Here is a 14,440-nt window from a genome sequence, read left to right as displayed (position 1 = left end):
TATGTATATATATATCTATATATGTATGTACTTCCAGTCCTTGAAAATCAATGTTTCTATTTATGACCAAATTCTGATATTATTTCTATATAAGGTCTTATATAATATATACCTATGCAAAGAAAACATTATTGTAGCTATATATATTTTTTATTATAGGTATCATATATACCATATACTTCTATATGATTTATATGTATATATATATTACATTCATCATATATATATATATATATATATATATATATATATATATATATATATATATATATATATATTATATATATATATATACATATTTATTGATATTTTGGTGTCAGTGTTGCTGGATGTCTGTAAATCAGTCCAATTACAGTTGTTCTAACTGTTCTAGTTCCCGTTTTCTTTCGTTGGTTTGGCAATTGAACACAAACCGTCCCTTGGATAAGACAAAGTCCCTGGCAGCTACTATCATTCCCTTCATCATCAAATTCTGCCTCATGTCTCCCTTAGCGAATTATTTATCGTACCTCATCCCGAGAGAGAAGTTGTGGATGGATATGAACCAGATTTTAAGGATGGCTTCCAAGAACCTCTAGGTCAATCTTCATATTAGAAGGACTACTTAAATACAAGCATTGTTAGAAAAAACAATTTATTGAATTGTGTAAATTGTAAATTCAATAACTGCATAACTAATTAGCCTATGGTGGTCAAATTCATAATGTGATTCACAAAATAAGAAAAATGAATCATACAGTCAGTATCAGTGACTCATGTCAATGGATCATTGGGAGACAGCTCGCAATCAATTGGTGACTTTAAAACATCCTCATGTGCCGATCGAGTCTCTCCTTCCTGGATCTGGGAATGTTCGTGGCTGTTCCTCCAGGAAAAAATTTTCCCCACACTCTTAGCAAGCAAATGGCTTCTCCTCATGTGTTTCTTGAGACTGGATTTTTGGGAGAACGACTTACCACAGTCACTGCACACGAATGGCCTCTCCCCCGTGTGGATCGCCATGTGGGTCTTCAGACACGATTTCTGGGAGAATGACTTCCCACAGTCGTTGCACATGAAGGGCCTCTCCCCTGTGTGGATTGCCATGTGGGTCTTGAGATTTGATTTCTGGAAGAACGACTTCCCACAGTCCGTACACATGAAGGGCCTCTCTCCTGTGTGACTCTCCATGTGGGTCTTGAGACTCGATTTCTGGGAGAACGACTTCCCACAGTCAGTGCACAGAAAGGGCCTCTCCCCTGTGTGGGTCACCATGTGTTTCTTGAGATGCGATTTCAGGGAGAACAACTTCCCACAGTCCTTACACATGAAGGGCCTCTCCCCTGTGTGGCTCACCATGTGTTTCTTGAGATTTGATTTTTGCGAGAACGACTTCCCACAGTCCTTGCAGGCGAAGGCCCTCTCCCCCATGTGGAATGCCATGTGTTTCTTGAGATTTGATTTCTGGGAGAACGACTTCCCACAGTCCTTGCACACGAATGGCCTCTCCCCTGTGTGAACCACCATGTGGGTCTTGAGATGCGATTTCAGGGAGAACGATTTCCCACAGTCCTTACACGTGAAGGGCCTCTCCCCTGTGTGGACCGCCATGTGGATCTTGAGACTCGATTTTCGGGAGAACGACTTCCCACAGACCTTACACGTGAAGGGCCTCTCCCCTGTGTGGATCGCCATGTGAGTCTTGAGATTTGACTTCTTGTAGAACGACTTCCCACAGTCGTTGCACACGAAGGCCCTCTCCCCACTGTGGATCTCCATGTGGGTCGATAAGGTCTTCTCCCTGTCGACTTCCTTTCTGACAGGTAGCGAATCGCCTTCATCATCCTCACAGTGATACTTCATGTCAACATCAGACTCATAACACACCTCCACTTCCGTCTTCATTTCCGTCTTGATTTCCATCTTTGGATCCAAAGAGACAAAGGTACAGCTGGCTGGGGCATCACTGCCCACTAAACCTCCATTTTCATTCTTGCCCAGAGACGGGGACACTGCGTCCTCTGTCTCGCTCTTCACCTGATATTCTAAGATGCTCATTTTAGCCTTTGGTCCTTCAACATCATTTTTTTATGTACAAGATCACCTACTTTTTCACTTTCTTCTATTATTATACACTGCTTCTATCACTCTTACTTGTTTCTTATTTTATTTTTTCCCTTTTCTCCTTTCACCAATACACAAATCTGATACCTAGAATTTTTTATCTGCTGTTTTAGGAACTTATGCAACACCTCACAGGAACTTGCACTTACATTCATCGTTGGACGCTCATTCATTTCCAAAATCTTGACAAGGTAAACCGATGACTTCTTCCAGCACGGAAAGTCTGGAATACGAGAAGGTAAAAGATTATTAGAAAAAATTTATATAAATCTGGAGCTTTTAATTTATTGTTCATAGCAAACCCATCAATCATACTGAGCCCATGATGAGGTTCTGATTTCCACTGACACTCTTATTCCCAAGTCTTCCAGATGTCCCGTTGTTCACACACAAGTGTCTGTAAACCAACAGTCTATTGGAACTGCTTCACTCTCTCTGTCGTGTTTCTCACAAGACTCCTCTCCTCTCTGATGGGCATAATCTTGCTGTCATGAAACCTGTATCATGGATGTTGTGTCGCTTCATGCCTCAAGTGCTCGCTGAAATAATGACGTCCACTTAATAATTGTTTGTTTACAAGTGGTTTTTCATTCCATACTCTTGCGTATATCCCTCAGGGTACATCTTCACCATTATCATTTTTCTTGGTTCCTGTATCATGATTTCTTCAATAACCTTTTAAGAGTGATTTCTTGTGGTATTCTTTTGACAAAAGGCCCAGTAATAGTTCTGGAAGAGAAGACGCCCACAGATTGACTTGCAGAGCCAGAAAGAAGTTCATTATAGACACCCTCCTTATCTCTGTTAGTAGTAACCGAAGAGCTGTCGACATCCAAACCTGCGATGTCGAGTACTAACTTCAAGGTAGTACTGCAGCACTCAACCAACTCAGTAATGTCCTGCAAAAGTCCTTACTGAGGTTCTTCAAAGAGGACAATGAGACAGGTTCATGACTGAATCTTCTTTATCTTGTTACAACATCCAGCAAAATCACAAACAAACAGATTCTGTCCTCCTGAGTGCCCAGATGACTCGCCAATACCTTGCTGATTTCAGGGCTAACCCAGATGACTCAATGTCAGGGCTAAGCCAGACAGTCTTTAGATTCAAACCTCAGTCTGATAACCCCTCAAAAGACTTGTGCAGGCTGTGAGTCAAACTCCTAAAGGAAGGAAAGAGTAATCCCTGAGAGAGAGAGAGAGAGAGAGAGAGAGAGAGAGAGAGAGAGAGAGAGAGAGAGAGAGAGAGAGAGAGAGAGAGACCATCATAGCTTCTCAGGAGCACAAAAGATCTCCCTCGAAAAGCAAAGATCTACTCTTAACATCAAACCCTGGTTGAAGGTTGACCAAGCCTTTCCAAAAACCCAAGGGCACAAACAAGCTTTATGGCAATGGTAGGTGAGCAAAACATCACTACTGCTGACCAAAAGCTCTGACCAGAGATAAAACTCATCTCCACATCAATGACTGGAGACGATTCTAGTCTTGTAGATCTGCTCAAGGAGCAGAAGTATCTGAGGACTCAAATGGTGAGTGGGGAAAGAACTCTCTCACCAGGAGAAAGGCTGGACAACATCCAGGCGTGAAGTACCAGAACTCTCAGCGACAGGAGATACCAGATAGAGTGGATGAATCTAAGGTTAACTAGAGACAAATATCTCTTTAGGACCTCCAACCATAGGGATGGCAGGTCTGGAAATTACCTGGCACAGACACATGGGGAGTCCAAGACTTCACCAAGGAAACAGGAGAGAGCAACCTGCTGCTGACTCTGTGCTAAAAAGGCGAAATGGCAATAAAGACGTACGGTTCAAAGTTGCCTTCCAGGAAAGAACCCTTTTTCTAAGCTTAAACAGAAGTACACATGGAGAAGAGAGAGCCCCAGAGCTGCCAGTTGTGTCAGATGGTAGCCAATTTTTGCCTACACTGCAACAAGTTTGCCAGGAAAAACCAGCCTCTGAAAACGTCCAGTGTACCCCTCAACGAAAGAGTATCAGTTGATAGCAATGTAGACTCTTTGTTAGGCCTTTAGGACGGTGATTGAAAGTCCCGACAAAAGACCTTCCTTCCAGAGAGCAAAGCTTAGTATTGGCTAGCCCCAGAGCAACAGCTGCACCCGTGTGGAAAACCGAGGGTGCAAAGGTACCATAGTGTGAGGCAATCAGTCCACTTCCTCAGAAAAGGATCAAATGCTGGAAGGCTTTCAAGACTTCCTGCAGTGATAGTCAAACACTCGACGGCATCGAAAGAGGAAGATCAGAGGCGATGGAGAACTCCGCAAAACCCTTCACTATTGAATAACCTAATCCAAAAATCGGAGCCGTCGATAGTGTCCGAGCCACATGCCCGGGTCATGCTAATCACTCTCTAACGGCCCCAAAGATCCGGGGACAGACAGGCTGAAGTCTTACCTGGTCACTGTGGCCATCCAGCCATGAGAGTACCAGGAACACCACCTCATGGCTCCCCAAAAACTCAATTAAAAACCAAGAATTCAGGAATGAATGAGCAGTGTGAACAGGCTGCGCAAACCCTTCCCAGTGCTGTCCAGAAAGACCGTTGGGGAGGAGCCGAAGTGTTACCCTTTCACCCCAGTCGCCTGACCAAGGAAAGAGAGGGAAAACACTCGTGGATCATCAGCAAACCTAACCCAATCTGTAGGCCTGGTAATGAAAGCCAACAGTCCATGAGAACGAGTCATGCAAAAACCCCCTCAGTGCGATCCCAAAAGACAGTGTTGAGAAGAAAAGTGATTACCCTGTTTCTATAGTCAACCAACTACAGAAAAGCAGGAAGAAAACTGCAAACTTGTTGCCACTAATCAACCCAGTCAGTCAACAGGGAAAATGAGGAACAATGAGCTGCAAGAGGGATTGATGCACTACTTCTCTCAGAGAGAAGAGAATTCGACTCGAAGCAAGCTCCAAAGCTTACAGTAATAAGACAAAGAGAACCTCAAGTCTAAGGGAAAGGCACTCAGTGCCAGCCCTACCCAGGAAATCAATCGCCAATGGTGATCGAGTCTCCCCGCCCACCTTAAAGGCAAAGGCACACAAAAAGCAGCTCAGTAAGCCTTCTCAACTCGTAGAGGTGAGGTTCAAAAGCACAACGCAGATGAAGCGATGAAGGAAAGGAGAATATCTCTACCTCCTTCCACCACTGCTGAAACTCACCTCATCTGCAGCAGTCGAAAATCACAGTCACAGAAATCAAAGGAATGAGGCTACTCAGCCTATTCCAATGAATACAAAGGAAGGCTGTGACAGCAGGATTACTTTAACCGAGGCAACCTTACTCTCAAGGAACCTCCAAGTGGTTAAATCTACCATACCTGAAAGGTCAATTTATTAGCAAGTATATCAGAGAATGAAACAACTGTTGCATAACTGCCAGACGTTATTACGTGTCCCATGAAAACTGTATTTGTAGATGCAAGGAATACACAAACCTGATTCCTTGCAAGCAGGCTTCTTTGACTGAGGGTTTGGGAAATCAAAACAAACACACTGTCAGCATCCAAACAAAGGAAAAGGACTACAGGCAGTCACTGGGTTACGTCATACTCAGGTTACATTGTTCCGAGTTTACGTTGCTTTTCAAATAAATTCATAAAGAAATCAGTTCTGGGTTACAGCGCATGTTACGAGGTTACTTCATCATCTTATGATGCGATGGAACAGTAAAAGTACATACAGCTACAATATAAGGAACAGTAAAAGTACATAAATACAGCTACAATATAAATTCAAAATTTGAAGGTTTTCAGATGCACACCACATCAGAATGCAAGTAAAAAAATACTGTACAGTACACCCAGAGGATTAAAAGTAAGGCTTTCATCGCTTTATTTCTCATTTTTGTACATCCTTCTTGTGACGTCCTAGGCTACGTTGTTTTTCGGGTTACAGCGTGGTGTCGGAACAGAACCCGCGACGAAACCCGGGAACTGCCCATACTCAAGTTTCATCAATGAAAGTTCAAACAGCAAAAGTCGGGCAGAGAGTTGTGGGAGACATCTGGAGTTGATGGCAGCTGGAAGCAAAGTGGAGTGGAGACCGGCAAGTGAGCAGGGCTTCCCCCACCTGTCGGTGTTTGACTACCTTGTTGATAAGTTTCAATAGCTGTTCCAGCTCAAGTTGCAGGCTAAAATTCCTATGTAAAGAACGAAGGTTTGTGTTTGTGTAGAAACAAATTACAATTCATTCCCAGCTTTAAAGTCAGTTTGGAAATATGTACAGTACTCTAACCAAAGGTGTTGAGGAAATTGAGCACTTCTACATAATCAGTCCTAATCAATGAGGGATTTGGTCTAGGTCTCCCTTAGGGTGAGCAACTGCTTCCCTTGATACTTTAAACCTTTCCACTTAGATCCCATGTGGCTGTCGCTCTTGCTTCAGCCACAGGCAAGTGACAAACAGTGGCACAGGGAAATATCCTTCCCTGTTGACAGTCACTAGCAACAGCAGTCTACCAGCATCTGCAGAGTCTAGACTACAAATCCGTTCTTTAAGACAGAAAAGAGTGCTTCTGTACACACAAGAGATCATATGGGAACAGTTCTTCCAATTCCTGTACATTATTATTCATGCTTATTAATTTATATTTTTCTTTTAAACAAAATGCGGTATCCCTACATCCTTCGTCTGGTCGTCCCTTGATTTTGATTATTTCAAGTTCTTTGCACCATTTCCTTGAGAAATATTCTTCCAGCACAGGAATCTGAAACTTCTCTCGCAATGACGCAGCCTTCCTTTTCCCTACATGGCCATTATAAACTCTTCTCGTTCGTAGTTTATTGTTTGTAGTCTCATCCCCTCGTCTGACCAAACACAGGCTATAATGATGTTTGTCGCCTCCAGGTTGTTGATGAAAGTGGGTGTGCCTCAGGGACAAAGGAAGCTGCAAACAACCTTTTAGTTATGCTGACAGTGCACCATGTGAGGGGCACTTTCTTTTTCAAGTAATAAATTTGCACTGAAGCAAAAATTAACAATAAGGTGTAAAAATCAAAGATTATGGAGATACAGTTTATACAAATGAAAAAATTAAGAAAAGTATTAAAAATATCTGGCACTCTTTGCCACAAATGCATTAATAAACATATAATGTAAAAAACACAACACACACACGCACAACACACAAAGGAAAAAATTATCAGTGTCCATTTGGCTAAACATAAGCAACGTCTATGACCCACAATGCCTTCTTAACTTTTCGATTTCTTCACATTTTAGAAGCGCTTGTCACCACAAAGAGGAAATGATCGTTACCTCATTATGTACCCGGACCTGAGATTGAATCTCGGCTGGGCATCAGAATCTCTTCATTTCTTTCTGCCTTGACTTGGATCTTGGCTTCGCAGGGACAAGCTTTTCCAGAATGTGAAGAAATCGAGAAGTTAAGAGAGGGGCATTGTGGGTAATATAAGTCACGTATGTATCTGGTCAAGAGTATGACCTCTTTCTCTACATCAATTCATAGTTTACGTACATAAAATTGTTTCACCACTCACCCAACAAGTAACATGACAGCAGAAAACTCATGGCATGTGTCCTGTAGAGGTCAACGCATCCTACATAGGCAGCAGGTGACTCCAAATCACTTTCAAAGGATCTACTGCAACTTGCAATGCAACTGCACGTAGGAACACTTGCCAAGCACACATCTGTAAAAGAAACAGGAAACAGTATACATTAAAATGTGCAAATTGAAGATACTTTGTATTTCTTCTAGATATACAAACCCAAAGTCTTTTATAGACTGGGAATATATAGAATTTATGCCAAAGGCCAAGTGCTGGGATCTATGAGGAGGTCATGCAGGGCTGAAAGGGAAAGTGAGAGCAGAAAGGTTTGAAAGGTGTAACAAGAGGAGGAAAAACCTCTCACCACTGCATTATGCAAGAACTGTCTAGAGAGGGTTGAGGAAAGTAAGAAGGACGAAAGAGAATATGAACGGAGGTACAGTAAAGGGAATGGAAGGGATTGCAGCTAGTGGCCAAAGGGACGCTGCAAAAAACCCTAGAGAATAATGCCTACAGTTCATGACATGAGTTGCACTGACGGTACTAACCCCCTATGGAGAATACCCTTTTGCGAGGCTAACAAAATAAAGCTTCGACAGTGGTCATCCTTCCATCAAGAGTAAGCGCTAGGGTTCCTTAAGGGTCCCCCCCACACCCCATCTACCACCTTGTTCCAATGCCACATCCCTCGCCTAGTTCTTGCTTCAAGCAAGAGTAGGACGCTCCATTTGACCTACCCTGGTATCTGGACAATTTTTCAAAACTTAATTATTCAAAAACAGTTGTTTGAATTAACAATTATTCGAACTAGCTTACATAATCTTTTTTCACTATGATAATGAAAAAATTAATTAGTATCATATATGACTCAGTCCTGGTGAGATCATTTGAGAAATCTACTGTCTCTATATGTGTTTTTGTGCAGAAAAGCTCCGAGGGACACCATGTCCAGTACCAGCCCCTCGGGAATGAATGTAAAAGCACGAAAGAAAGATGGCAAATTTCTCACATTATTTCGGAAAATTTTTCAAGTCATCTAACTCATACTGCATCATAAAATACACCATTTTCTATACTGTCCAGTCATAAGATTATATGGTAAAACTACAGAACAGCTCCACATGGACTATTACCTTGGAAATTGATTTTCATATACTTTTAGTGTTGCTCATGAAGGAGGTGATCTTGTTTATTGTTGGTCAATTATTATTAACCTCATATTTCTACCCAGCATGGTTGGGGATCCTGTGGGAAAGCGGGGTTTTAGATGGGGGAAATCGTTGGGAGAAAGACCAAACTGCCATGTTGTTGTCATGGAATGGTTCCGCACATGCGCAAGTCATCAGGGAGCCATATGTTCAAGAAGGGATTGACTAAGGAAACCTATTATAAAATGAACTACACTAACCTAACCTAACCTAGTGGGCCATGTTGCTTAGCCGGGGGGCTCCACCCCCAGACCCTCTGGCGAAGGAAACTCCACTTTTTACCAAAAGTTCCCCTATAACACTGCACATGCATGGTAGCATTCCAAGATGACCAGCACACAAATACATATCAGTTCTGAGGTTAATTACAGGTTAATTACAGTCGACAGACAAAAAATAACAGTCAATTCTTGACAAGAAGCCACAGTTCTACCAATTATATTAATAATAATACTAGGAAATCCTCAGAATTAAAATCGCCACATAAATTAACACAGCCTAACTAAAGCTAACTCTCCCTTGACCTGACCTCACCTGAATGACTCACATTTGGGTTTTTTCAATATTTGTGACCATTTCCAAGGTCATTTAATCATTTAACCACCCTCACCCATCCCCCTAAGTCTTCCTTCATCCAGGACAGACTTAGTTACATGCGGGGAGCAACTGACTGCCCTAGGTCAGACAGCCCTCCTCCTCCTCCCCAGTCATAAATAGCCTAAAGTAATATATATACAGTAGAACCCTGGGCCTCGACCATATCAGAACTTAACATAATCAGATTTCAATGCAAAATTTCGAGTAAATTTTGCATTGGAGCTCGAATAACAAACTGGAATCTGACCCGATGAATCATACGATGTTTGTGAACAAAAGTATTTTAGTCAGCCGCTGCTAGTTGGCATTGTTTTCACGCATCGTTTAAAGTCCACTTTATTGAAAGATATTTTAAAGTGATTTTGTTTACACTATTTGAGTAGACTGTATGAAATTTACCATAAAGTAATACTGAACGTAAACACCGTTTATGTATTACCGATATAGGCACCAGGGTGGCACTCTGGTTTGTTTACAAGCTGCCGATATAACTTAGGCAATTTTCACAAGTTTGTGAAAACAGACATAATTCGGCTACCTTTTAATATTTGATTAAAATTTACTGTAATAATTAGGCTTGTTTTAAGATGTTTTATTACATCAGCAACAGTTTTTGTGTCTACCCCTTACAGTACATGCTGGTCCCTAGCCTAGCCTAGGCTGTGGCGCTCAGTCAACCATCGGTAATTGGACGTAGGCCAGTTTTTTGATGCAGTATACATTTAAAAATGAAAAAAGTTCTTCAACTCTGAACTTTCTTAACTGTAATTTATGTGTAATGTTTTGTTTAAAAAGGCAACGTTTGGGTAATGACTGGTGGTCAAGACCGGATTACTCCATTGTCATTTATTTCTTATGGCCTGACATGACCTAACCTGACCTGACCCAACATAACCAACCTGACCTGATGCAACATAACCTAACCTAACCTGACCCAACATAACCAAATCAGACTTAGGGAGCCATGTCCTCACCTGGACAGGGGGCGCTGGACCCTGGACCCCAAGGGGTGGGGCGGCCCAGTAGGCCAACCCTCAAGGCTAGTAGGAGGTCCAAACTACCACAATTCATCCCGCAACGACATTAAACTCGAAGAGAGAGAGAGAGAGAGAGAGAGAGAGAGAGAGAGAGAGAGAGAGAGAGAGAGAGAGAGAGAGAGAGAACCGGAATGGAACTATATAGTAGCTCCACGCTATATAGAATTACCTGACTCAATATCAATAATAATCGACGACATAAAACGGCCGCTACAGAGTCTCCCTCACACCACCACTTTGGAACAAGAAGAAAATATAACAAAAGGAAAATATACAAAAATCGACCTTAAGTTTTGTATATCTCCGTTTATAAACTACACAAAATCAAATGAAAAATGAGGAAACAATAAAAGGATTTCGAGTTATTTATACTTGGCGAATGAAGAAGCAGCGCGGCAGGAGTGTTTACGTTTTTGTAGTAGTAATTGAGGGACTTATTTGTCGCGGCTCTCCTTCTTGGCTCTGTTTCTCCTTTAGATGGCTTATTTAAGCCTTTTTTTCTTTATCATGTCATATTTTTTCAATATATAATTACATATTTTCAATCTACCATCCATCAGTGTCTACTGAATGTGAGCTTTTAGTTATTTCTTCACCCTTATCTTCCTGATATGGCTGTAAAATTCTCTTTTTTTTTCCTTAGGCTGGGCTTAATTCAGACTATTTCTCTATTATATCATATATTTGTTAATAGATAATTTCATATTTTCTATTTAACATCTAATAGTAGCTTCTATATGTGAGATTGGGTCATTAATATTTTCAGTCCAATCCTGACATATTATTGTATTTTTTATAGGTTACAGGGGCGTTATTTCAGATTTTTCTTTTGGGGCAGGACAAAGGTTTAGAACATTTTGGTATGGATAGGATGGCGAGCGAAGCGAGCCCTATCGGCTTGGGATAGGGGCGCCTCTCTAAGGCCCCCCGAGAAATTTTTGGAAATTTGTGCAAATTTTGGAGCATTTTGTAGCCATATAGAACTGCATTGAGTTAATAAAGCAGCGAACAGGTGTGTCACACCCATCCACATATTATCATTAATAATTGTTTCAAAGGCTGGGGGGCAAACCACGTCTTGGGGGCCCATCAGTGTCTTGAGGGGGGCAAGTGGCCCCCTGCCATGATGCCCCTGAATGCTGTTGTTTGTAACCATGTTACACTTCCGTACACACACACCTGGACTACACAACGTGCATCTGCGATTGTAAGAACGAGGCGTTAAACCGCCAGATAAGAATAGCCTACTGAATCGGATACCCCAAGCGACATAGGTTTGGTTATTGGTGCTGATTATTATAATGCATTTGCGTATTGTCTCGATTAATATGGTGATGTTGTTTGCTTGGTAGCACCGCTGCTGGTGCTGTTATTTGTGGTCCTATTCCAAATTGGGGTTGTGACGTTATCAGTGGTGATTAAAATGCAAGATCTGTAATAAGTACACAAAGTATGGTTTGCTCGAGTCACTGCTTCTGTAAATCCTCTTGATGATGAGAGGATATGTCTAGATTGTCTAGAAGATAACTCCTATGATCCAGTTGATGGTATTAATCATTATTTACCTCGCCATCCAGTTTTTATGGCATCTGCTTCGGCTTCACTTGGGATAGTTTTCAATGCAAGTAGTAAGGACTCACAACAAGCTAAGCCCCTCAGTGACTGTTTACATCCGGGACCAAATCTGGTGACAAAGTTGAGAGATAGGCTATGCTGCTAGAAGTTCATCAGAACAAATATGCTGTAGTAGCTGACATAAATTAAGCTTTCTTCTGAATAGGAATTAATGAAAATCACAGGGATTTCACAAGACTCTTATGGTTTGCTTATGGGGATGTGAGAGAGGTGCAAAATAATGAGCAGGAAGACAAGTATTGCTGGTTTATTGATGAAGTGAGCTGCTTATAAAGCGGCGTACACACGTCTGCATACTACGCAGAGCCTGCAGGTACAAAGATTTACAGGTGACCTGAGGTCAAACTATTTCTATACAAAAACAGGACAAGTTCATACAGAAAACATAGTGATTAATAATGTCTGACGTGTTACAAAATACTTCAAATATGGTGGTAAACATGTGTTACATGTACATAAATGCATGATCATTCAGAAAGACAATAGAATATATAATTTTGCGCCAAACAGCAAGATCTGCTTAGAACACTTTAGATCTAAATGGCAGAAGAAGAAGAAGAGGCCAGGAACTAAATAGTTAGAAAAGAGTTAACTGAAAATCTAGAGCACTTTCTATGCCATTAAAAATACAGAAACATATCAGGACTAGACTGAAAATATTAATGGCTAAAATCTCACATTCAATAGCTACTTATGGATGTTAAATAGAAAATAGGAAGTTATCTGTTAAAGAATATATGATATAATAGAGAAAATAGTCCGAATTAAACCCAGCCAAAGAAAAAAAAACAAAGTTAATTTTGCAGCCATATCAGGAAGATAAGGATGAAGTAATGACTAAAATCTCACGTTTGATAAATGTTGATAGGTGTTAAATAGAAATTATGATATTACCTATCACATAATATGACATGATAAAGAAAAAAGGCTTAAATAAGCCATTTAAAGGAGAAACAGAGCCGAGAAGGAGAGCCGCTACAGAGGGGAATCTCTCGATTACTACTACAACAACGTAAACAATCCAACGCGGGTTCTTCATTCGCAAGTATACCTGAACTTGAGACCCTGTTATTGTTTTATCGTTTGTTATTGAATTTTGTTCAGTTTTTGTGATTTTTATAAACTGAGGTACAAAACTTAATTTCGATTTTTGTATATTTTCCTTTTATTGTTATATTTTCTTCTTCTTGTCCCAAAGTGGTGGTGTGAGGGAGACTGTGTGGCGGCCGTCTTATGGCGTCGACTATTTATACCAAATCGGTTAGCTGTCTTATATAACCTTACTAATATACATATACAGATATTTAGAAGAAACCGAGGTAGAACTATATGGTAGCTCCGCGGCGGCGACTGCCTTTTAACTCAACATTTTCTACAGTTTTTTGGTTGCCAATTATGAATTTACCTTTAATTTTTGGTGCTCGAGTGTAATTAACTTGTAATTAACCCCTGAAGTCCATCCAACAAGGGGTTTCCATACGCGATCTTCACAAGACAGAGCACGGGTACGTCTGTTTCAAACGGTTCATATCCTGTCCGGTAGGCTAAGTGCAATAACTTGTTAACGTATGGGTACCCAACCCCCCTGGGCCAGTACTAAAGACGACAGAGGAACATTCCATTTGGCCGACAACAAACAGATGCACCGCCAGTATCAGAACCCCTAAAAGTGTAGAAAAAACCAGTTGAAAAGGTAGAAGCAGGCACGGAGCTAATATATAGAATTACCGAAACTGATCTACATCTCTGCACATTCGGGACACAAATAGGAAGTGGCTGGACCAAGAAATGAAGGGGGGGTTAATTTAGGGGGAATCAATGGCCCTCGTTGTAGAAGGGGTGGGGGTGGGTTCCACACAAATTGTGTGGGTGGGTCGGTGGGTAAACATCACGAACGAACAGTATATAGGGTAGATATCATAAATTAGCATTGGGTAGGGTGTAGGAGAACCACCTTGACCTGCTATATCTGGAGAAGAAAGGGCAGAACTACGGGGCGTCGGGTATTACCTTGGGTATTGAATTTCCCCGTCGGATTTTGGTTACTTATTAACAATTTGCTGCTTTTATTTTGGCGGTCGACTGTAATTAACCTGTAACTAACCTCGGAACTTGAACCAACGAGGTTGGAGACCCCTAGGGAAAGTGGGGTTATGGGTGGGGTAGACCACGGGGATGGGGGGAGGGCAATTATATGTTCTGGAGGGGAGGCTTCAACCTTCCCGGACTCGCCACTGGTATGGATAACCCCTCCCCAAGCCCAGGCGGCATGAGCCCTAAACCACGCCCCCTGGGGCGGAGCTATCGGAGACAGCGGGTTGACTCGGCAATAGTGGT

General features: G+C 41.6%; 1 protein-coding gene across 7 annotated transcripts in view; it reads right to left on the bottom strand.

Moving 5' to 3' along the window:
- Window positions 1–10,915, bottom strand: part of LOC136852028 (zinc finger protein OZF-like) — a 56,059-nt gene extending 45,144 nt beyond the window's left edge. Inside the window, exons 1-4 of one of the 7 annotated variants that reach the window (XM_067126507.1) lie at window positions 10,841–10,855; window positions 10,638–10,703; window positions 8,760–8,871; window positions 7,615–7,767 (exon numbers count right to left, since the gene is read on the bottom strand). In XM_067126507.1, the coding sequence (XP_066982608.1) occupies window positions 7,615–7,767; window positions 8,760–8,778 (172 nt within the window). In that variant the 5' untranslated portion in view covers window positions 8,779–8,871; window positions 10,638–10,703; window positions 10,841–10,855. The other 6 variants (XM_067126506.1, XM_067126500.1, XM_067126501.1 and 3 more) reach the window with 6 other exon arrangements.
- Window positions 10,916–14,440: the final 3,525 nt, after the last annotated feature.

The sequence above is a fragment of the Macrobrachium rosenbergii genome, chromosome 24 (assembly GCF_040412425.1).
Source record: "Macrobrachium rosenbergii isolate ZJJX-2024 chromosome 24, ASM4041242v1, whole genome shotgun sequence".
Classification (NCBI taxonomy): domain Eukaryota; kingdom Metazoa; phylum Arthropoda; class Malacostraca; order Decapoda; family Palaemonidae; genus Macrobrachium; species Macrobrachium rosenbergii.
Note: the sequence above shows the minus strand (reverse complement) of the source record. Positions and strands in the feature narration are given on the sequence as shown.